The following is a 21,929-nucleotide window of genomic DNA, read 5'->3' as shown; positions in this document are numbered from 1 at the left end:
AACCAGCACTTGCGAACTGCTTCTGCTTCGGGCACTGCGCGGCAAGAAAGACTGAAGAAAATGGCATCTGCTGCCTCTTTTATACCCCTGTCGCACTGACGTCAGGGAAGAAGCGACAGCAACCGACGCCGGACCAAGACTTTGGAACTCAGGCCGACTGCGGGACCGCCTGACGGCAGATAACCCAAGTGTGATGACTGCAGCAGTGTAACACGATGAACATCAGCCTGACTTTTGAAGAGGCATTACTGCAGTACGGATCCATATTTTTCGTGTTTCACTCAGTGAGGCTACTTTTGCAGTCGCTTGATTACTTAATTTGATTTTTGCCACCTACTCAATCAATATGAATATCCTTTTACTAAAGTCCTTTCCTCCAACTTTTACTACACTCTCTCCAGTAATATTTGAGGCCTTCGTAAAAGTTTTTATTCCATTAAAATCTAATGTGCTAATCTCATCCATTTTAATTCACCAAAATGCACACTCATTTCCTCTAATATATATTTCTATTTTTTGGCCCAGAGGGCAACCGCATGATATTGCCATGCCACAACCTGAAGAAGGTCCTTCAATTAGACAATCTTCTGGCTCCAATGCTTCTATTATTCAGATAACACAAAATAATAGACTCCTCTTTCTTGCAAAATACTTTTAGCAGTGCTGCAGCCTTTAATTCAGGATGAGCAGACTGAACATTACAGAATACCACAATGAAGCTTTGGACTGCAGTTTCTGGACTGGCGGCACGGTATTACTCACAGACATTCCAAAAGAATATTCATGCACTTTTTTTGCATTCTAATTGTCAATTTAATATTGTGTACAGAGTCCAGATGAAGACAGGTGACCATTCCTTCTGGTCCCCTGATAAGCTATCAAGTCACTTGTCATTACCTTGCACAATTGCAATCACACCCGAGGAAAACCTACCAAAAGCAAACGGCATTTAAAACTAATAGAAACATTTCTGCAAGGGGGGGGGGTCACACCCAAATACTCCTGCTATTTATATATACCAACTCAGAGATGCAGCAGCACGGAGAAGAGAGAAATCCCCAGTACACCAAAAATTTGACATACCAAATTAGTCAGACAGTTGTATACTGACTGCATAAATTATCACTAGTGTTTCACAGATGATGGGGTCCCCTGTTATTCTAGGGCCAACATTTTGGTTTACCTTAAGATCTTGTATCTAAAAATGCCTTAACCTGTTATTTTTACAATCACTCCTAAAAAGATGCTTACCAGCACACTCCCTCATGCAATTGTCCTATCATCTGAAAGAGATAATCCCATCCACTACTATAATATATATATATTTTTTTTACAGTTATGTTATGCACTGCCTCATAACCAAACGGTGGTGAAAAGATTTAAGCAGTCATCTCAGTTGCTCAGTTATAGAAAAAAAATGCACAAATGACAATGTAACTTTCCAATCTAATGTGATAAACTCTTTCCTTTGCATGTACTCTTCAATTTTAGATGTTTTCCTTTCCGTCATGTGCATTTCCTTCTACAATGTGAAGACGCCATTTAGTGGAACAGCCAGAGTTAATATGCACATTTAGTGTAGTGCCACCTTTAGATAATATGTATAAAAGGATTGCTGCTCTAATCCTCCCACATTCTTTCTACAGGTACATACTTCTCAGGTCGTTCACAGCGTCCTCTTTAGTTAACATGCAGTACTGGAATGCGGCTCTTATTCTCCTGCATTCTTGCCACAGGTGTATGCTTCTCAGCTATTTAATGGAACAATAAAATCTTGCTGTTTAGTGAGACTGAAAATAAAGTAGCAAAAATAAAAAAAAAATACAACTTTTTTATTAAAAAAAAAAAAAAGGCAGCTCTGACACCCGATACGCAACTGTGCTGCAATTTTAAAACCTCTTGTACTTGGGTTCATTCCTCATATAAACTGAAATGGAGACGCATGCATTACAGAATGGGTTGCTTTAATCAGTTTTTAGTTCACTGCTTGTAGTTTTTTCTTTTTTTTTTTTTTTTAAGAGTAAATTAGCAGCAGATCTTAACTGTATGCAACACTTTCTCAATAAAAATTAACAAAAAATATTCATGTCGCTCTATAAGGTACACAATCCGCTACTAGATGTCCACATTACACAAAAACTAAAGAACCACCAAATCAATGAGATGCAAATAAATTAGTTACATATACAATCTGCAGAGCCAAAAAACCCTTTAAATACATGCCCAGAATTTCCTGAAATCTGAAGCAGAGGATTAATAGGGAACTATACAAAAGCTGTCTACTTTAACTGCATTTAAAACAGCACTAACAAGTGTCAAACAGGCAAGAACAGTACAGAGCTGAAACAAAGAAAAGGTCGACCCCCCCCCCCCCAAGTCGTGCATCAGCTCATCTTTGCAGAAACTTGCACCACTTAAACGTAATGTGCAACCACATACAGGTAAAAATCAACCCCAGTGTTTCCAACCCTATACCTGTTGAGACTGTCTCAGTTTCTGGTGTCATAGCATCAAGGACAAAAAGGCTCATAACTAGTAGTCAAGAGTCAAATTCTTGCCTCTGAAATGGACAGTATGAACTGAGATTTCAGTTGTACACCTGCGACCTCAATGTGGGGTGGAAAATGCAGTGACCAAGGACAGCAAACAAAATAAGCTGCCACAGAAATTCCATAGCAAGATACTGTGGCTTTACAAGCAAAGCATTAGCTACATTGTAGCTATTTGAATTAGTTTCTTAATTTTTGCTCATTCTTTTAATATATTAGAGTTTAGTACTTTCTTACCAAACTTGAGATCAATAAACCTGCCAAAGGAACTGACAAGAGTGCAAAAAACATCAATTCTCTACTCTGTTACTGCCTGTAACAAAATGAACCTGATTGTGGTATAAAACATCTCAATAATGAAATGTACTCTTTTGTACAGCTGGACTGTTTACTAATTAAAAAAACAAACAAACACAAGAACGTTTCTATAAAACAGTATGTTTGTATAGAGATATCGATGCAAACAAGAACAACCTGCGTAGCTGGAGGGTTTGTAGATTTGTTTTTGAATACTTCTTGTTACTGCTTAGTTTCAGATGAATGACAGTCACATAAGCTGCCCAACTGCTCAGGTAGCTCTATCAGTTCTACCTACAAAATTAAATACAGTCTCTTATAGCTGAAATCTGATATTCTTGGTATAAAGTTGTAAAGAAAACAGTTCTTTGTAGAGTTGAAATACTTAAAATATCTATATCTTTCATCTTCACTTACATTTATTTTAAAATTGTCCTTTTGGAGTGGACTGACACAGTCTGTAAAATTTCAAGTGAATACCATTTCATAAATGTAGTCACTTAAGTTTTCTGCGTAAATATGGGTCATCACATGCAATCCATGTGAGCATCTGACAGAACATTTATACTTCCTGACAGAGACAATCCCTTAGAGGAGGAGGAGGATGATAATAATGTGTTTGAAGAAAGAACATGCTGCATATTAGGGTTTGTATTCTCTGTATCTTCCATTTTCTCACTGTTGTCATCCCAATTGATGTGAAACCTTGTTACTCGCGGGTTAGAGGCCAAGATGTTCCTCTGAAGCTATGAAAAAGAGCAATGCAGGTGAGTAATTTAAGTCATATTAGCAATATTTTCCTTCAGGTAAAGCAACAAAATTAAGTGTCAAGTTACAGGTATTGCAGCATCAGAGATTTTGATAAGTTTTACACTAAACTTGATGCTTCATGTTACCTAAATTACACTGCATTCTTTACCATGACACATTGACCTCTATCAAATGCAAACATGAAAGCTTACAAAAATTGGCTGCTTTGCCTACTCTTGGTACCAAGTACAGAGTTATATAAACAAAATGAAAATCTAAGAAAACAAAATACATCATGTTTTATCAAAGTAAGAGAATGACATACTTACTTTTGAGAAGTCTGGTTTTACAGGAGGGTTCTCTCTTAATTCTGGATCAGTGTATTCATTATTTACATAATATCCCACTCTAATGAACTCTTGACTTCGGTAAGTGCATGTAATTAACACAACCGTTACACCAACAGCGTCTGCATCTGGAATAAGTGCTGGATTCGGTGCATCAGCCTTTATAAAATAAAAAGCATACAAAAAATAAAATGTTTTAATATACTACTAAATGCCTTAAAATATAGCACTTCAGCACTTACAAGACATGTTCATAACAGTCTCCGTCTCGGAGCTGACAAAGCGTTGTCTGTCATAAGATACAATTTAAATACTGTGGATACCAAAATATATCAGATATCAACATCTTAAAAGGAACTGGGAAATATAAAGATCTGAATGGATTTTGAAGCTTTGGCCAATAAAATGTAGTTTTCCTTTTTACCACCTTTAAAATGCAGTTCATATGTGAAAAAAGGTATGCAACTGCTAGAACATGTATACACACCATCAGTCCAGTCCTTTTGTAATCATTAGGAATTACCTGCAGGTATTTGGACAGCTCAAAAAGTATATTTATCAAGCTACCAGGCACCTTCCCATTATCCTCCTCTCTCTAGTTTTTTCAAAAAGTAACAATGAGTGTAGACAAGCAGGAAAAAAAAACAAAAAACAAAAAAAAACCTTACAACAGAATAAGCAACACCGGAGAAACATCAATGGTGAAGGGGTGGGGAGGGTATATTACAGAAGATGGACTTTCCTATAGATTGCTATAAGTACGCAGCTGTTGTACCGGATAAGAGGGAGGCAATGTTTAGTATTCATTAGGATAAGGTCCCTACCCAAATATCCTGGGTGGCCCCCCATTGTGGGAACATGTGCCAAGTAACAGTATCCCCAGGAGAAGACTTGGATTAAAAATGTCCAGCTTGTAGTGCTTTACAGGAAGTCTTTAGATTCCTAGATTCTTAAGACTGTTACTCGGTTAACAACTGGGGGGTGGTGGAGGGGGTGTCTAAGGCTATCCAAGTTTCCCCAAAACAATAATGATGTCCTGTATCCAAATAGGACAATGAGAGTGAGGCATTTAGCAAAATGATGCTGCAGCTGCATAGAATTAAAATGTTATGGCATTACAGATTAAGACCATGGAAGCAGCCACTGCTTTAGTGAAATGGTCTTTGGGAAAAGGAGACTTGCCATCCTTTTTTTATGACCGTAGTCAACACAGCTAACTGGTGTTACCTAGAACTGTTTGATCTACAAATTGCTTGTTTCTCTTCCTTTGAGCATGTTCTAGGCTATTACGTGCTTTTGGTAGGACTACTGTCTACATGCTATAACAATGTATTTAGCCTTGAAATGTGGTTTCCTGTACTGTTAAGATTGATGGGAGGCTAAGAAATGCTGATCAGTGTTTTCATGATTTAACAAAGATCGCTCTTTCTTTGAGTTTAATCAAGATCTGTGGGAATGTATAAATATTGGGGTGCAGGGGGGGACTTCTCAAATTGCTTAAAGATAGGATTTGTTTGCATAATTCTCATTACCTTCCGTTATATGTTTAGAGCTTACATGTATTCAAGCCAATTGATTTTGTGCAGAAATGAAATCACATTTGGAGCACAAGCTTTTCAATGTATAACAGCTTAACCTAAGTAACTACTTGGAAAGTGTACATACAGAAACTTTTTTGTTCAGCCTAAACTTAACAAAAGGAAATGAAGAACTGGTATTTTTGCACAATGGTTTGGTTATGTCCATATAAAATCTATGGCTGCCCTTTGGCATCCACACAGCAAAAAATGTATTTATTATTATTAGAGTATGTAGGAAAATAAGGAAGGTAATTTATGAACTGGTTCAAATCAAACTTATCAGTTTTAGACAAAGAAGAGGGTGAGTTAGAGTGTCACCATTTCCTTCTTAAACTAAAGTGCTGCAAGAAAAAAAATACTAACCCAAAAATTATTTAGCTGAAGTAATGGGTAATAAGAAAAGGGTCATCCATGAGAAAACCTTCATAACAACACGGGATTCTGGTATAAAGGGTGGAAGAGCAAGCATTTCAAGCAGACTAATGTGCCAAAATGGTGGATGGCACCTCTCAAAAAGCTATACAAAAAAGTTTACTGATGATACAGAAGAGTAATCTAGACAAAATATGAAATCACTGCCACAGAAACTCTGATGGTATACTAAGTCCAGAGTAAAAAAAAAAAAAAAATCATTGAAACGCAAAATGATATTAGTGGGAAAGTTCTACACCAATACTGTAAATACAACTTTACAGATAACCATAAGAAATAGCCAGTGTGTCCCATTTTACATCTTAAAAGATATGATCTTTTGGATGTTACTAAAGATCTATTAAAATACCACAAATACAACTTTACAAATGACCATACAAAAATAATAAAACAAACAGTACAGTTGTGTTAAGTGAAAATATCAGCGGATATTGTAATAGATCACCTCTTGCAATTGCATAAGCTGTATTGGACCTACCCCCAACTGCAACCACCAGCTTTAAAGCACACTCCAACTCTCAGAAGCTCAAGCACAGCTCCATAAAAGTACAAGTAGAACACACAAAGCTTCAGAACATTTTTTGCCGAGGAGGGAGTCAGTAATCCTTAAGAAAATGCTAGGAAGCTAACAAAAAAAAAAAAAAAACACGAAGGAGAAATCCACACCTTGGCAACACCAAAAAATTACCAAGAAAAAAAAAAAAGAGGAGGGGGCTCTGGAGGGAGGGGCAGGCAGGCTCCTGCAACATTATCTATTAGAACATCCATTATTATGCCAAGTTTTACTTGCACAGATGCACTACGTTTGTGGATCACTATTGCAGTACTCTAAGCTATATGGGTAGATCATCACAGCTTAGGGAAAAAAGGGAAGAAGATTGTTAGAAATGCGGGATCCCAATGGCAGACAAGCAGAATTGGCCAATAACTGATTCTTAATGAGACAGCAGAGTTTGAAAAGGATCCTTGTTCTTTGGAAAAGATTTTCTGCTTCATGCCAATCAATCACTTACTCACACCTTAAGAACAGGTTCTCTCATCTATTTTAATACCTGCTGTACGTCTTCAGGAAAAAAAAAATAAGCGTCTAAAAGATATCAAATTCTTTCAGCGAGTTTAGCTGAGTTACTAGACACAGGTGTATCAAACTCCTCCTGTTTTGTATACGTAAAATCCAGTCTTTGAGAATCTTGTGGTAATTGCCTTTGGCCAAAGATGATCACTGTTGCCTTAGCCAAAAGTGAATCCCCACCACAGCTTTTGAAGTGCCCTTCTGGATCTTTAGAGAAACCTAGGTTATCAGTGGAAAGGGTGGAAACTCGTACAGGAACATTTCCTTCCATGGGAATGTGAAAGCATCGGTCTTCAAGGCTTGCTGGGAAGGAGTCATGGAGCACAATTTCTACAGTTGCTTGTTCTGAAGGGAGGCAAACAGACCTACTTGGGGTGTTCCTTACAGTCAGGTCAATTCTCGAAAGATCCCAAGATTAAATTCCATTTATGTGGGGAGGAGTCTGTTCTGGTCCTGCTTAACTTGTTTGCAATGAAGGTTTACTCTAACTGCATGAATAAAGCCTGATGAGACACCCTGAGCTGAGCTGTTGCCTCTCAGGCTATCACTGGAAGTCAGCAAAGAATAAGCATTGCAGAGTCTGGCCTAAGTTAGACGGTATGGCGTCTTCTGGTCTCCTGACTTTGGATATACCTAGGAAACAAAGACAAGGACTGCGACAGGCCTAGAGTTAAATCTTCTGATGATGCACCGGTGAAATTGGACATCAGCACAGCAGTAGTCAGTGAGGTGCTTTCGCAGCCCCTGCAGTCCTCAGATTTTAAGCCGTAGGCCTCTGCCAAGACCTTTATGGAGTCCTCCATGCCGCAGGGTGCTTTATAGTCTTCAGACCCTCCGCCTGTAGCCACCTCAGATGGGTCCAGAGCCGCTTTGCAGGTGCCGGCTTCTGACACCTCTTTTCGACACGAGACCAGAACCAGAAGACCTTAGTTCAGACTTCTGCAGTTGCTAGGCCTCCCGAGTCCCTCCGGATTGCTAGTAAACCTTCCAGCCGCAAACCTACTGACAAGCTGTTGTCTACCTCCCCTCCTGTACCTCAGTCCCAATTGGTAACAATGGCTGGTGATCTTTCCCTGAGGAGGGGCTCTCAGTCCCCCTCTTCAAAAAGAGGGCTAGGGAATTATCCCCTGATGATGGTTAGTCTGTCTTGGATTCTGAAATTTCCAGTACGTCTGCTGGTGAAGGAAATTCTCAACTTTTTTCTGGCTTTGAGGATTCTGATGCTGAGGACTCTATCCCTTCTGCCTCCCCTCCAAAAGATTTTTCCTTTAGGGATACTCTAAATACACTTAGGGAGCATTTTAAATGGGAATGTCAGGATTTTCCAGTCTAAGAAAAGAATAAGGGAATTTTTAGATTTGCCGCAGCATAAGCCCCTGGCTATACTTCCAGTTTTGGAAGTTGTGGATGATGTTTTCATGGAAAATTCTCTAACTCCAAATTCTGTTCCTCCTGCCCCCAGAAAACCGGATAGGTATTACAGGGTTCCCGATTCTCATCAATTCCTTTTTAAAAACCCTACCGCTGACCCAGAGATTAATTCTCAAGGCCCCAAGGGCGTTAAGGCTACTATTGCTAAAAACCCTGTGCCTTCTGAGGGCCTTGGACTGGTGGGATAAAAAAGTCTATACCTCTGCATCTCTTGCCATCAGATCCATGAATTGTATTTTTCACATGCTTAAGTATCAGCAGCATACTTTGGAGGCTATTAAGGCTAAACTTGGAAATATTCCTTCCATGACGGAGAAAAAAGAAGATTTACAATACTTACTGAATTCTGCCACTTTAATAAACATTCACTTCATTGTGGTTTAGACACTTTGGAAGCTTCCTGCGGAGCAGCAGCCACTGGTTCTGTAATTAGAAGGCATGCTTGGCACAGGGAGCAGCCTCTTTCTGAGCCAGTTAAATCTAAATTGCTGGATGTTCTTTTGCACAAGGACAATCTTTTTGGTAATAAGGCTGAGGAGGTACTAAAGGAGTTGGAGGATAAGGCAAAATCTATGCAAGCTGTAAAAGATTTCCTTCAGGTTCAGGTTCAACCTCCTCGGTTCATATCCTTCCAAAAATTGGTCTTTCCCTGATCCTGGCAAGCAGGGTCACACTTGGCCTAGGGGTTTCAGGTCTTCCAGAGGGCAGGCTTCTGCCCCTCAGAGGGCTAAATAATGGCATTCTTCTGTTAAAATCGGGGAGTTCTAAGCCAACTTCCCAAAGCAAATATTCTCAATGACTCTGGCTTTCTTGTGCCTACCTCTGCGGACCCTGGGTATCCTTTGGGGGTGAAGGTTAGCCAGGTTCGCAGAGGTATGGTCTACCATCACAGATGAGAAATGGGTGCTCAATATAGTAAACCAAGGTTACAAGTTTTAACTTTCACACCTTCCTTCTTTTACAAGGGTACCCACACATACCCAGAACTCACAGGGCAGAGGTAGGAACTAAAATTTCTTCACTACTGACTATGGGGGCTATAGAGCCAGTTCCTGTAAATCAGGCAGGCCTAGGCTTTTATTCAAGGCTTTTTCTGGTACCCAAGAAAGGGGGCACCTGGCACCCTATTCTGGATCTGTCCATTCTAAACACTTTTCTGGTAATTCCCAAATTCAAGATGCTCACCCTTCAACAATTACTACCAATGCTGGGCAAGGATTCATGGCTGGTAACTTTGGATATCAAAGAGGCTTATCTGCACATCCCAATAAGGGAGAGTTGCAGGCAGTTCCTTCACTTCAAGGCCGGGGAACAACACTTTCAATTCTCTGCATTGCCCTTAGGCTGATCTATTCTCTGCATTGCCCTTAGGCTTATCTACTGCTCCCAGAGTTTTTATGAAGTGCCTGGCCCCAGTCATTGCTTTTTGCAGGCAGAGAAACATTCAAATTTATCTTTACCTGGACGACTGGCTCATTCAAGCAAATTCCCCAGAACTACAAAAGGATTTGTATTTCCTGAAGAACATTCTCACCTCTTTGGGTTACACTCTCAATGAAAAGTCGTCAAAGTTGGTTCCTTCAAGGGAGATTGTTTTCCTGGGAGCAAGTCTGAATACAGCCACCCAGATGACATTCCTCCCTCAACAGAAGCAAGAAGATCTTTCGGCTTACTTCTTGAACTTGGCAAGCATGACCCAGCTCTCTGAAAAGCAATTCCTGAAAGCACTGGGGTTCATGACTTCATGTATTTTGATGATCCCATATGCAAGGCTGCATATGAGAAAACTTCAATGGTACCTCAAGAATCTTTGGTGTCAACACACACAGGACTTAGACTTGATTCTTCCCTCTGATTCCTCATCTACAAATGGAGTTCCTCTGGTGGGCGACAGCCTGTTCTCAGAACAGGGGTCTGCCTTTCCACCCACTGCCTGCCAGCCAGACCCTCATCTCAGAAGCCTCAGATGTTGCATGGGGGGGCTCATCTGGAGGGCAGGGGCATACAGGGGGTTTGGAGTACCCAACAGATTCATCTGCACATAAACTTAAAAGAATTGATGGCAGTGCGGCAGGCCTTGCTGGCTTTCAAGGACTTACTCTACCCTGGGACTCTGCGGATCAGGACAGACAATACCACAGTCATGTGGTACATCAACAAGCAAGGGGGGGGAACTCACTTTTACCCCTTGTGCAGACAAAGCATGAGGCTATGATCCATAGCAGCATCCATAGGCTTAAATGTAATAGCCCAATATCTTCCAGGGATGCTAAACTCCTTGACGGATCATTTGATCAGACATGTTCTGGATCCTCACGAGTGGCAACTGAACAGTGACATTTTCCATCGCATCACCCATCATTGGGGCACTCCACAAGTGGATCTTTTCTCCTCTCACACCAATCATCTCCTTCCAACCTTCTGCACCAGGGAGTTTCTCAACAAAGCTTGGAGGGTGGATGCGTTGTCCTTCCCATGGACGCACCCGTCAGTTTATGCATTCCCTCAGACTATTCTGATAGCACCAGATTGGCCTAGGCAGCATTGGTATTCCCTCCTTTGCAGCCTTTCCCAGGCTCAGTCTTGGCATCTTCCCCTGGTACCAGATCTGTTGGTTCAGGGAGGGGGAAGTTCCTTCATCCTCCTCTTCAAACACTGCATTTGACTGCCTTGCTAATCTCTAAATCTTTCCCAACAGGTGGTTGAAGTTCTTCATGAGGCCAGGAGTCCTAGCACAAGAAAATCCTAACAAGACAAATGAAATAGATTTTGCTCTTGGATGCTGCCTAAAGGAGAAGACTCTTCTCATCCTTCTCTTTCACTCATTCTTGACTACCTAGCAGGATTGCTTAATGGTGGACTTTCCTTTTCTTCAATCAAAATTCATGCTTCTGCAATTTCGATATTTCACTAATTCTTGACTACCTAGCAGGATTGCTTAATGGTGGACTTTCCTTTTCTTCAATCAAAATTCATGCTTCTGCAATTTCGACTCATTATTCTTTTGAGCAACTAATTTTTTCTCACCCCTTGATGAAACAGTTCCGGAGGGGAGTTAGTAATCTTAGACCTCCCAGAAAAGCTCCTACTCCTGCTTGGGATCTTAATTTTGTCCTGGAAAAACTTACTCTGTCTCCCTTGGAACCAGCTGCCTCTGCAGATTTGAAGTTTCTATCCTGCTTTCCTTTTAGCCATTACTTCAGCTAGAAGGGTATCCGAGCTGCAAGCCTTAATAGCAGTAGAACCTTTCATTATTTTTCACTCGGATCGGGTTTCTCTGAGAACCAATTCCTCCTTTATGCCTAAGGTAGTTTCCAGTTTAACCCTTAACCAGTCTATTCACCTGCCTACATTTTTCAACAATCCCCAAAATAAAGGGGAAATGATTCTGCACTCTCTTGATGTGCATAGACAGCTGAGATTTTACTTAGACAGGACCAACTCCTTTTGAAAACCTGAATAGTTAGTTAGTTTTGCTCCTGGAGCTCAGGGTAAAGCTATTTCAAAACAAACCATCTCCAAATGGATTATTCATTGTATTCACTTTTGTTACCTGCAGCATGGGAAGGTTCCCCCCCTCAGGGTATTAGGACTCATTCTACTAGAGCAGCCTCTGCAGCCTTTGAGAGGCATGCCTACTAAGGACATTAGAGAAGCAGCTACTTGGTCTTCCGTCCATATTTTCACAAAGCATTATAATCTATCCTTGTCTTCTACATCCAGGGCTGGTTTCGCCTCTGCAGTTTTGCAGGGCCTCCTTACCAACCCTTAATCTGTGATCCTGCCTCCCCCTTCGTCTTCTTACTGGGCTTTGGGAATCAACCCATATGTGAGGACTGCAACACTGAAACACGAAGAAAGTACAGTTTTGTACCTACCATAAATGTAGATGTCCGATAGGTATGCATCTGCAGTCATAACATGTGGGTTGTCCTGCCTCAGGCAGCCCTTCGGTCGGCCGGATTCCAAAGTCTGGGTCTGGCCTCGGCTGATGTCGCACTTTCCCCGACGTCAGAGCGTCTGGGGTATAAAAGCATCAGCCGACGCCATCTTCCTCAGTTTTTCTTGCCCCAGATGCCGGGTGCCCTCAATGAAGGCTAAATTTGGATAAAATACCAAATAATTGCAAACATAATGCAAAAATAAATACATATATATATATATATATATATATATATATATATACACACAAACAAATACACCATAACAGATTCCCCCAGCTAGCTAATGAAGGAGTAAACACCCTAGGAGTACCACAGAGGGGAAGGAGGGAGGGTAAACCTGACTGCAGATGCATACCTATCGGACATCTACATTTATGGTAGGTACAAAACTGTACTATGTCCTTCAAGGATGCATCTGCAGTCATAACATATGGGTAGAATACCATAGCCAATCTGTGGGAGGAGGTACTAAGAAAATTATGGTGTAGTTAAGAGACCCTGCAGGACTGCTGTAGCAAAACCTGCTCTGGATCTGGAGTATAAGGGTAAATTGTAATGCTTGGCAAAAGTATGCACGGAGCTCCATGTAGCAGCCTCTAAAATGTCCTTGGTAGCCACCCCTCTTAGGAAGGCTGTAGTGGTGGCTGTGGCTCTCGTGGAATGACGCCTAATATTCACAGGAACAGTCTTTCCATGAAAGGAGTAGCAAAAGCGAATGCAATTTCCTATCCATTTTGAGATTGTCTGTTTGGAAATTGCTTTTCCTTGTGTCCCAGCAGCATATGCTACAAACAGTTGGTCAGTCTTTCTGTAACTTTTAGTTCTGTCCAAATAGTAGCGTAATTGTCTGTGGATATCCAGAGTGTGTAGAAGTTTCTCCCCTTTATTTTGTGGATTTGGGAAGAATGTAGGCAAATGAATTGCTTGGTTCAAGGATACTCTAGATACCACCTTTGGCATAAAAGTTGGGTTGGTTCTTAATGAAGCTCTGTCCTGATGAAAAATAAGAAATGGCTGGACTGCCATTAAAGCTTGTAACTCTGATACTCTTCTTGCTGAAGTTATGGCCAGAAGGAATGCAGTTTTCCAGGACAGAAACTGTGGATCTGCCGATGCTGCTGGTTCAAATGGAGGAAGTGTTAGTTTTTCCAGTACAAAGTTAAGGTCCCAAGTAGGTAAAGGTGGTCTCCTTGGAGGATTGATGTTTTTGATTCCTCTGAGAAATTGTCTTAAGAGAGGATGCGAGAAGACAGGAGGATGTACATTGTATTCTGCTGAAATTGCTGAGGCATGTATTTTAATGGAAGAATAAGACAGGCCATTGTGGAACAATTCTGCTAAGTATTCCAGTATATGTGACATGTTAATCACTGTCACATCAAGGCCTTTTGTTGTGTTGCAAATGAGAAATCTTCTCAATTTTGCTGAGTATGCCTTCCTTGTGGAAGGGCGGCGAGCATCCATAATAATGTCCTTTACCCTCTGGGATAAGCTGTCCTGAGAAGGAGTCATGGTATTCTCCAGGCAGTTAGCTGCAAGGTCCTTAGGTTGGGATGCAGGATCTTGTAATTGTTCTGCGTCAGAAGAAGAGGCCATAATGGGAGAGGCCACGGTTTAGTCTGTGAAAAGTTCAACAGTGGGTACCAATGCTGCCTTGGCCAGTCTGGAGCTATCAGAATCACTTTTGGCTGTTCTGCCCTGATCTTCAGTAAAACCTTGGACATTAATGGAATTGGTGGGAAAGCATAGACTTTTCGGGCTTTCCAGCTGAAAGAGAGAGTCCACCTTCCATGCTTGTGGATGGTATGTCCTTGTGCAAAAAATTTTCAGTTGATTGTGGGGTGAGGCTAACAGATCTATCTCGGGCCTTCCCCATGTCTGTGTTATGAGTAAGATGTCTGGGTGCAGCATCCATTCGTGTGCATCCATGGTAGTTCTGCTTAAGCTGTCTGCCAGAGTATTGTCTTTCCCTGGCACGAACTGGGCCTGTAGTTGTATATTGAGTTTCAAACAAAGATCCCATAGATTCACAGCTAGTCTGCATAGAGGGTAGGAGTGCGTGCCTCCTTGCTTGTTTATGTACCACATAACTGTGGTGTTGTCTGTCCTTATTAGCAGGTGGCCTTGTCGAAGGAAAGGTTTGAAAGCCTCGATTTGCATGCATCACTGCCAGCATTTCCTTTTGGTTTATGTGCATTTGCAGCTGCCCTTGAGACCATAGCCCTTGGATACATTTGTCCTCCGTGTGTGTGCCCCCCAACCTCGGTCTGAAGCGTCCGTGGTGATGGTTTGGTTTGCTTTTGGTTTGAAGAAAGGCAACCCTCTGTTGGTCTGGCAGGCTAGAGCCCACCACAGGAATTCCTTTTGAAGGCAAGGTATGATTGGAATCAGAGTTTCTAAGCTGTGACTGTGCTGGGTCCATACACTCCTTAGGTACCATTGCAATCTTCTCATATGTAGCCTAGCTTGTGGAATTAGTATTATGCAGGATGCCATGAAACCCAGGGCCTGCAGGATTTTCCTTGCAGTTAGCTGGGTTTGTCTCGTCAGATTCTTGAAGTAATCTGGAAGTTGTTTCTGTTTTTCTTCTGTGAGAAAGGCCATTTGGGTGGTTGTATCCAGATCTGCACCCAAAAAAGTTATCCTTTGGGATGGCACAAGTCTTGATTTTTGGATGTTGACTGTGTATCCCAAGGCCTGTAGTAGCTGGATGGCATAGTCCAAGTTCTTTAACAATTTTGTCTTGCTGTCCGCTTGTATCGGGCAGTCGTCCAGATATGGGTAGATTTGAATCCCCTGAAGTCTGCAGTGTGCAATTACTGATGCCAGGCATTTCGTGAATACTCTGGGCGCAGTAGATAAGCCAAAGAGCAATGCTGAGAATTGATAATGCTCTGATCCTGCAAGAAATCTGGGGTGTCTTCTGCAACTTTGTCGAATGGGGACATGCAGGTATGCCTCCTTGAGATCTAGAGTCACCAGCCAAGACTCTTTGCCCAGCATGGGAAGAAGCTGCTGTAGGGTCAGCATCTTGAATTTCGGCACAATGAGGTAAGTGTTCAGTGCGGACAGATCGAGAATAGGCCTCCATTGATTTTCTTTCCTTGGAACAAGGAATAGCCTTGAATAAAATCCTTGGCCTTGTTCTGAGAGAGGAACCTTCTCTATGGCTTTCATTTGCAGTAATTTGGTGATTTGCTTCAAAGCCTCCGCCCTCTGATTTGGTGGCAGGTTTGGCATTCCTTTTCTTTTTGGCAATGTGTGGAAATGGAACCTGTATCCTTTTTGTCTATTATTTGCAGTGTCCATGAGTCCCTTGTAATGTAATGCCAATTTTCTGAAAATAAAGAAAGCATTCCGCCCAATGGCGCTTCTAATTGAGCCCTGGCTGGCGGAGTCAAAGGTAAGTCATTGCGTTTGTCCTGGTGTAGCAGTTGTTGTTGTTGTTCCTGCACTACCTCTCTGGTTGGGTGGCTGCCACTGACTGCCTCTGTAGTGGCCTCTAGCTTGCCCCCTACCTCTGGTACGCCTGTTCCTGCCTCTCTGTGATCTGTCTGAGTCTGGAAAGGACCAATTCTTAGTAGGCCAATTTCTGCTGAATCTCGGTGGTTGTACCTGCAGAAAGTCCTTGACTGTTTGCACAGATTTTGCCTTTTCTTCAAACTTCAAGACCTCCTGGGCCGTGGAACCAAATAATTTTTGTTTTTCCATTGGAGCATCCAGGAGCTTAGCTTTAACATGGTCCGGTAGAGATTGTTCCTTCAACCAGGCATGCCTTCGTATAACTGCCCCAGTCATTGCTGACCTACATGAAGCTTCCAGTGCATCATAGCCACATTGCAGAAAATGGCTGCTAACCTGCTGTGAGTTATGTACCAGATCCTGAAGGGATTTACGGTCAAGGGGCTCAGAGGAGGAAAGTTTCTTATACAATTCATCTAACAAATACTCTTGGTACTGAATCATATGGAATTGACAATTCAATGCCCTTATAGAAAGAGTTGCAGAAGTATAAACTTTCTTTCCCCATCGCTCTAAAGCTCTAGATTCCCTTTCAGAAGGTAAAGGATTTTTAGCAGTGGCAGCTGCAACCCCTTTAGGGCCCTGTGAAATGGTTTCTGGATCTGCAGTGTGGGCCTTGTACAGGTGAAAATGAGAATCCGGAACCCTATAGTACCTATCAGGTTTGGCAGGAGCCGGAGGGAGAGAATCAGGGGCTGTACTAGCATCAGAGTATACATCATCAATAACATTCAAAACAGGAGGTATAGCCAAAGGCCTATGCTGAGGTAAATGTAAAAAGGTCCTTAATCTTTTTCTGGAATCAGAAAATTCCTGGCCCTGCCATTGGAAATGCTCCCTCATAGAATGCAGTGTCTCACCAAAAGAAAACTCTTCAGGAGGGGAGGCCGAAGGAATAGATTCTTCAGCATCAGAATCCTCGTAGGCCGAATAAGCCTCTTGCTGGTGCTCTGACAACACAGATTCATCCGTAGACTCATCTGAAGAGTGGGGGTCAGAGGGCTCAACCCTGGGCCTTTTTGTCTTGAGGTGGAAGAGAGCCCCTGTCCGGGTGAGGTTGAGAACCTCTAATTAAGGAGATAAGCTCCTCTGCTAGGCTGAGAATTTGAGTGCTGGTAGTAGGCCTCCGAGAGGTAGACTTGGGAGGCAAAGCTTTGGCAAGTTTGGCAGCTTTAGCCCTAGAGAAGGCCTTAATGGACATGGTTGCAGGGGGTCTGGCTGCACCACGTGCAGGGGTGGACTTGTCTAAAGGAATTGTGTCGGACATGTCCTGGACACCGGTTTCCGTAGGTAGTTCAATTACCGACTCGGCCGGAGCCTCCGAGGCCGAGGTAGTCGGTTGTAAGGTTTCGGCAACAGGAAGCACCGAGGACTCTGTTTCAGCCGAAACAGAGACACTCGCGGTAGGCCTGACCAAGGTTTCAGCCGAAACCGCGGGCCGCGAGGGTCGGTCCTTGTCCTTCCGTTTTTTAACCACATGTGAAGTCTGAGTCTCCGACGGCATTATATATGCAAAGTTAGCCCCAAAATATTCCTCTGCAAACTCCGACTGACGCCTAAGCGTTCGTCGGTTGAAGGAAGCACAGGCAGAGCAGGCTGAGACGTCGTGGTCTGGGCCTAAGCAAGGGAGACAGTAAGAGTGGAAATCCTTATGAGGTATTTGTTTCCCACAAGTTAAACAATTATTTACTTTATCTGACATCGGCTGAGGCAAGAAAGAGTCCCCAACGGGGTACTTAGCTTTTTCGAAGTCTTCGGTAGCTGAATCAAAGGAGCTGGCCGACCGGCACTTGCGAACTGCTTCTGCTTTGGGCACCGCGCGGCAAGAAAGACCGAGGAAGATGGTGTCGGCTGATGCTTTTATACCCCAGACGCTCTGACGTCGGGGAAAGTGCGACATTAGCAGAGGCCAGACCCCAACTTTGGAATCCGGCCGACCGAAGGGCTGCCTGAGGCAGGACAACCCATATGTTATGACTGCAGATGCATCCTTGAAGGACATCATAGAACAGTTGTGTACAGTTACCATAAATGTAGATGTTGGAGTGTATTCACTGTTGCCGTCCTGGTTTCCCACCTTCCATTCCCCCTTTTTTCCTAAGGCACAGACTGTAGGAGGTTTTATTTTTGTATGACGTGTCCTGGGTGCTATCATTCCTGGCTTAGCCTTCTTTTGGGGGCCCCTGACAGTTAAGGCAAGAAAAACTGAGGAAATGGTGTGGGCTGCCACCCTTTATACCTGACGTACTGACATCAGTTTTACAAGTGGCGGCAGCCAACATCATATACCAAGGACTTTGGTATTATGGCCAACTGAGGGCTGCTGAGAGCCGGATAACTCATATGAGAGGACTGCAACAGTGAACACACTCAAACATTTACATTTATAGTAAGTGTACACAACTGTACTTTGAGGTAAGTAACCAACTGCCAATTCCCCCATATGGGCAGTACCCTGCCCCAAACACACAAGTTTACAGCAACAGTAAAATTTCAGTCAAAAAGTAAAACTTTGTTCGCAGAGCATTTACTTAACTCCCATAGAAATGCAATGCCAGTCCAAAACGCTGTTTCCTAGCTAAACACAATAATTTCACAGAAAAACAATGTAGAAGGCTTTTCCCAAAAGGAGATTTATCTGTCTAGGTCTTGAAGATTGCTAGCCAAACAGTTTTCCTGTACCTGCTAAAGATGCACTCTTCAGTGGCCAAAAAAAAAGTCTATGAAGCTTGTCGCACTTCACCTATACTATTACAGAGCTCTAATCAAGCTCTTCACAGTTGGAGCACATGGAAGATGCCCTTAACTTTGTGAAGCTGGTAGACTGCAGTGTAGGGTAGGACCCATAAAGGTTAGGGTAGGTTTAGAACAAATTTTGTAACACTCAGCTTAAAATGCCACAAACAAACTTCGATGACCATAACAAATAACCAGTGTTTTATTGGAACCAATAAATCAAATTAAATTTGTGACCATTCAAATCCCCCAACTCCAAGGCATTAGATCTCAAACAGCAGGATGTAACTATACGATTTTCCTAAGATTGAAAGTTGCCTACCTCTCCAAATTAATGTTTCATCCCCAATGGGAACACCTTCAAAACCCGACCATTACAATAAGGAATCTCTTCCTCTCATCCATGCAGTAGCCTTTATGGTTTCAGAGGCCAAATGCATCATGGAAAGAGCAACATAAATTAAATTCAGTTAATGCCTTTACCTGAAAATGGTTCTAACAGACAGCTGCTTTAAAAAAAAACTGTTCAATCCCCTAGTCAATGTCCCCCCAAGGGGGGAAACATTTCACTATTCAAATGGTTGCTCTAACATACTGCTGCCAGTTCAGAATTCCCAGATCCTTAGAATCCACAGGAAGTTAGAGAATGTCTACCCTAATCATGTGTTCTACATTAGCCCATATAAAGTCTACAGATATCTTATTCAGCATCTTGGTTGTTAATCCACACGTCTTGGTAAGCCTAGCTTGGTATACCTCAGCTTTCTGTGAGATATAATTTTGTTAATTCATTAGACCTTTTCAAGGAATTATTGAAGTGGATCCCCAAGTAAACAGATTTGAACCCCCCCCCCAAATCCCAGAAGAAAATGCAAAGCTGGCATGGGGGGTGAAATTTATCAATCAGCTCAGTCTTGAATATGCTAGTTTATGCCCCACCAATTCCCATAGAAGTGCAAGTATCAACTGATGGTCACTATCCAGATCTGTCAAATGAAGTAGTAAATCAACATATAATGGAAGTCTACATTCCCTGTAAATATATATCCAGCAACCGCTGATGAATGTTATCTAGTGGACAACAGATTCTAAGTACATCACAAATCGTGGGGATGAGGACAGCCCTGATACGGATAAGTCCCCTAAACGATGAAAAATATACCTTGCACATGTAAACCTGGCACCTTGCTTAATCTTTAGCCTTCCTCCTTTGTAAAGGATTTTACTTAGATTAAACTCATGCAACCCAAGGTAAAACAGAGCAAGTTGCAGTTCACTCTGTCTAGACATGCTAAAAGCAGTTTACAGAGTGCATATTTGTTACATCCTCTATCAAAACAGCTGTCTAAGAAGTTATCAAATTTATTTCCATTTGTAATAAAGCTCAAAATGAGCATTGTAAATCAGTGCAAGAATACTGCTAGTTAATCTGCACAACAAAATTGCCATAAAAAGCTTACACGGCTCGGGATTGATACTGAGTGATAAGAAGCAGTGTTAGAATGGTCTTGCCTAGTTTCAATTTAAGGGAAGGAACTGCTTGCTTCCAGGAATTAGAGGGTTAACCGAAAGTCAAAAGGTTATTGGTTAACATGACAAAATGAACCAACCAATCTATACAGTTTGTGTAAGCTCAGCAGATCCTGCCCAGATGTCCTGCAGAGACCTAGAACGCCAGAGACAAAAGGAGAGACTTTGGAGTATTTAAGTACCATTTTATTTTGGTTTTTCTTGTTGCTTATTGCCATTTCCGCCTAAACGCTCAATTTCTGGCGTTTATTGCTTCTCAGAATGCTCATTTTACACTGAAATTGCATTTATTTGTGCCTGCACTTTAAAATGTGTTTTTTGTTGTAAATTGCATTTTTAACTGTTACTGGCTTCCCACTCAAGTGCGACAGCCATTACTGCACTATTTTAAAGTGTTTTTGCATTTGCTTCTACTGTTTTCTTGGAGGAAAAAAAAAAGATAATCTTGCTATTTTCCCACCTTACTAAGCTAGAAAAGTCCAGCTTCAGATACCTACTGATACCTGGGACTGTGTTTAAGCTTCTGTGTTTGGCCATACCTTACTTGGGCAAAAAGGAAGCTTCTTTGTTCACCAGTGAGAGTGGGGAGCTCTGAACAGGCTACCTGCCCTTGGAGAAGTGGCTTCTGCCCAGGAAACTGTAGTTTCATTGGCCATTTTGGACTAATTTCTCTCTTTAATCTTTCTGATATTAGAAACGCATTTGCGCAGTTTTGCGTGCTGGGTAGGTAAGGTTCAACTATTCCAGACTCCATGAAGTCTACTCTTCAGTTTTACCCTTGAAACTAAACAAACCAACTTTAGCACTCAAACCATTAATTTTACAGCCCAGCACTTGCTTAAAACTCATAACAAGCACTAAATACCCCTAGCACTAGCCCCCCTTATGTCCAGAAGGACAAGGCTCTCTATTCGTCCACACCAGTCAATCAGAAAAACAGCTCACTCTACCTATTCAGGTATGTCCAAAGGGCAGTTTCCAGTGTACTTTCCAGTCCAACTGGTGAATCTGGGCATTTTGAGGCAATGTTACAACTGCCTCATGTACACAGACAACCCTTTCCTCCTACCACCAAACACTAATATATGCGAGAGATGCAATTATACAGCCAGACTGGAGGCAAAGCTCTCTCAACCAAAGATTGTAACTAACTGTCAAGAGGAGAAGGGTAATACTTGCAAACACACCACCAGTCTCACATAGACCTAACAAATCAACACAGGCAAACAACACACAAATACACGAAAACATACTCCTCAGAGGCTCTAAATAAAAATCTGCAAAAGCAACAGAGACCTCCAAAGCAGACATCCAAGCAACCTCCACAACCCATCACCAGCCATGAAATACATACTTCACAATCAGTGTGCCACACAATCACAGCCCCCCCAAAGGCAAAATAACATACCCAACACACAAGTGATAGGCGACTATAGTCAGGCACACTGAAGTCCCACTAACTAGGCTGGACAAGCAGAAGGTTACAGTTAGCTGCCTGTCGGGCGCCAGCATGTGCCACATAAAACAAGCACTCAGGTCACTCCAGAACAAGTACAAATATGACTCTTGTCATTATGCATGTTGGTGTGAACGATCTGAGACGTACCTCCCTGGACTACATGAAAACAGACATGGAAGAGCTCTCGGATCATGTAGCCCAGGCAGGTATGACCCTGACCCTGAGTAGCATCCTACCCTCGCCAAGAATGATGCCACAGTATAAAGAAAAAATGATCAAC

At 42.2% G+C, this 21,929-nt stretch overlaps 1 protein-coding gene across 1 annotated transcript in view; it reads right to left on the bottom strand.

Moving 5' to 3' along the window:
* Nucleotides 1-1,947: 1,947 nt before the first annotated feature.
* The window catches only part of ASF1A (anti-silencing function 1A histone chaperone), a 202,254-nt gene continuing 182,272 nt past the window's right edge, over nt 1,948-21,929 (bottom strand). The window contains exons 3-4 of the mRNA XM_044080232.1: nt 3,926-4,102; nt 1,948-3,592 (exon numbers count right to left, since the gene is read on the bottom strand). Coding sequence (XP_043936167.1) covers nt 3,374-3,592; nt 3,926-4,102 — 396 coding nt within the window. The 3' untranslated portion in view covers nt 1,948-3,373. The remainder of the gene's footprint in view (nt 3,593-3,925; nt 4,103-21,929) is intronic.

This window comes from Protopterus annectens, chromosome 8.part0 (assembly GCF_019279795.1).
Source record: "Protopterus annectens isolate FY-2018-M chromosome 8.part0, PAN1.0, whole genome shotgun sequence".
Lineage (NCBI taxonomy): Eukaryota > Metazoa > Chordata > Ceratodontiformes > Protopteridae > Protopterus > Protopterus annectens.
Note: the sequence above shows the minus strand (reverse complement) of the source record. Positions and strands in the feature narration are given on the sequence as shown.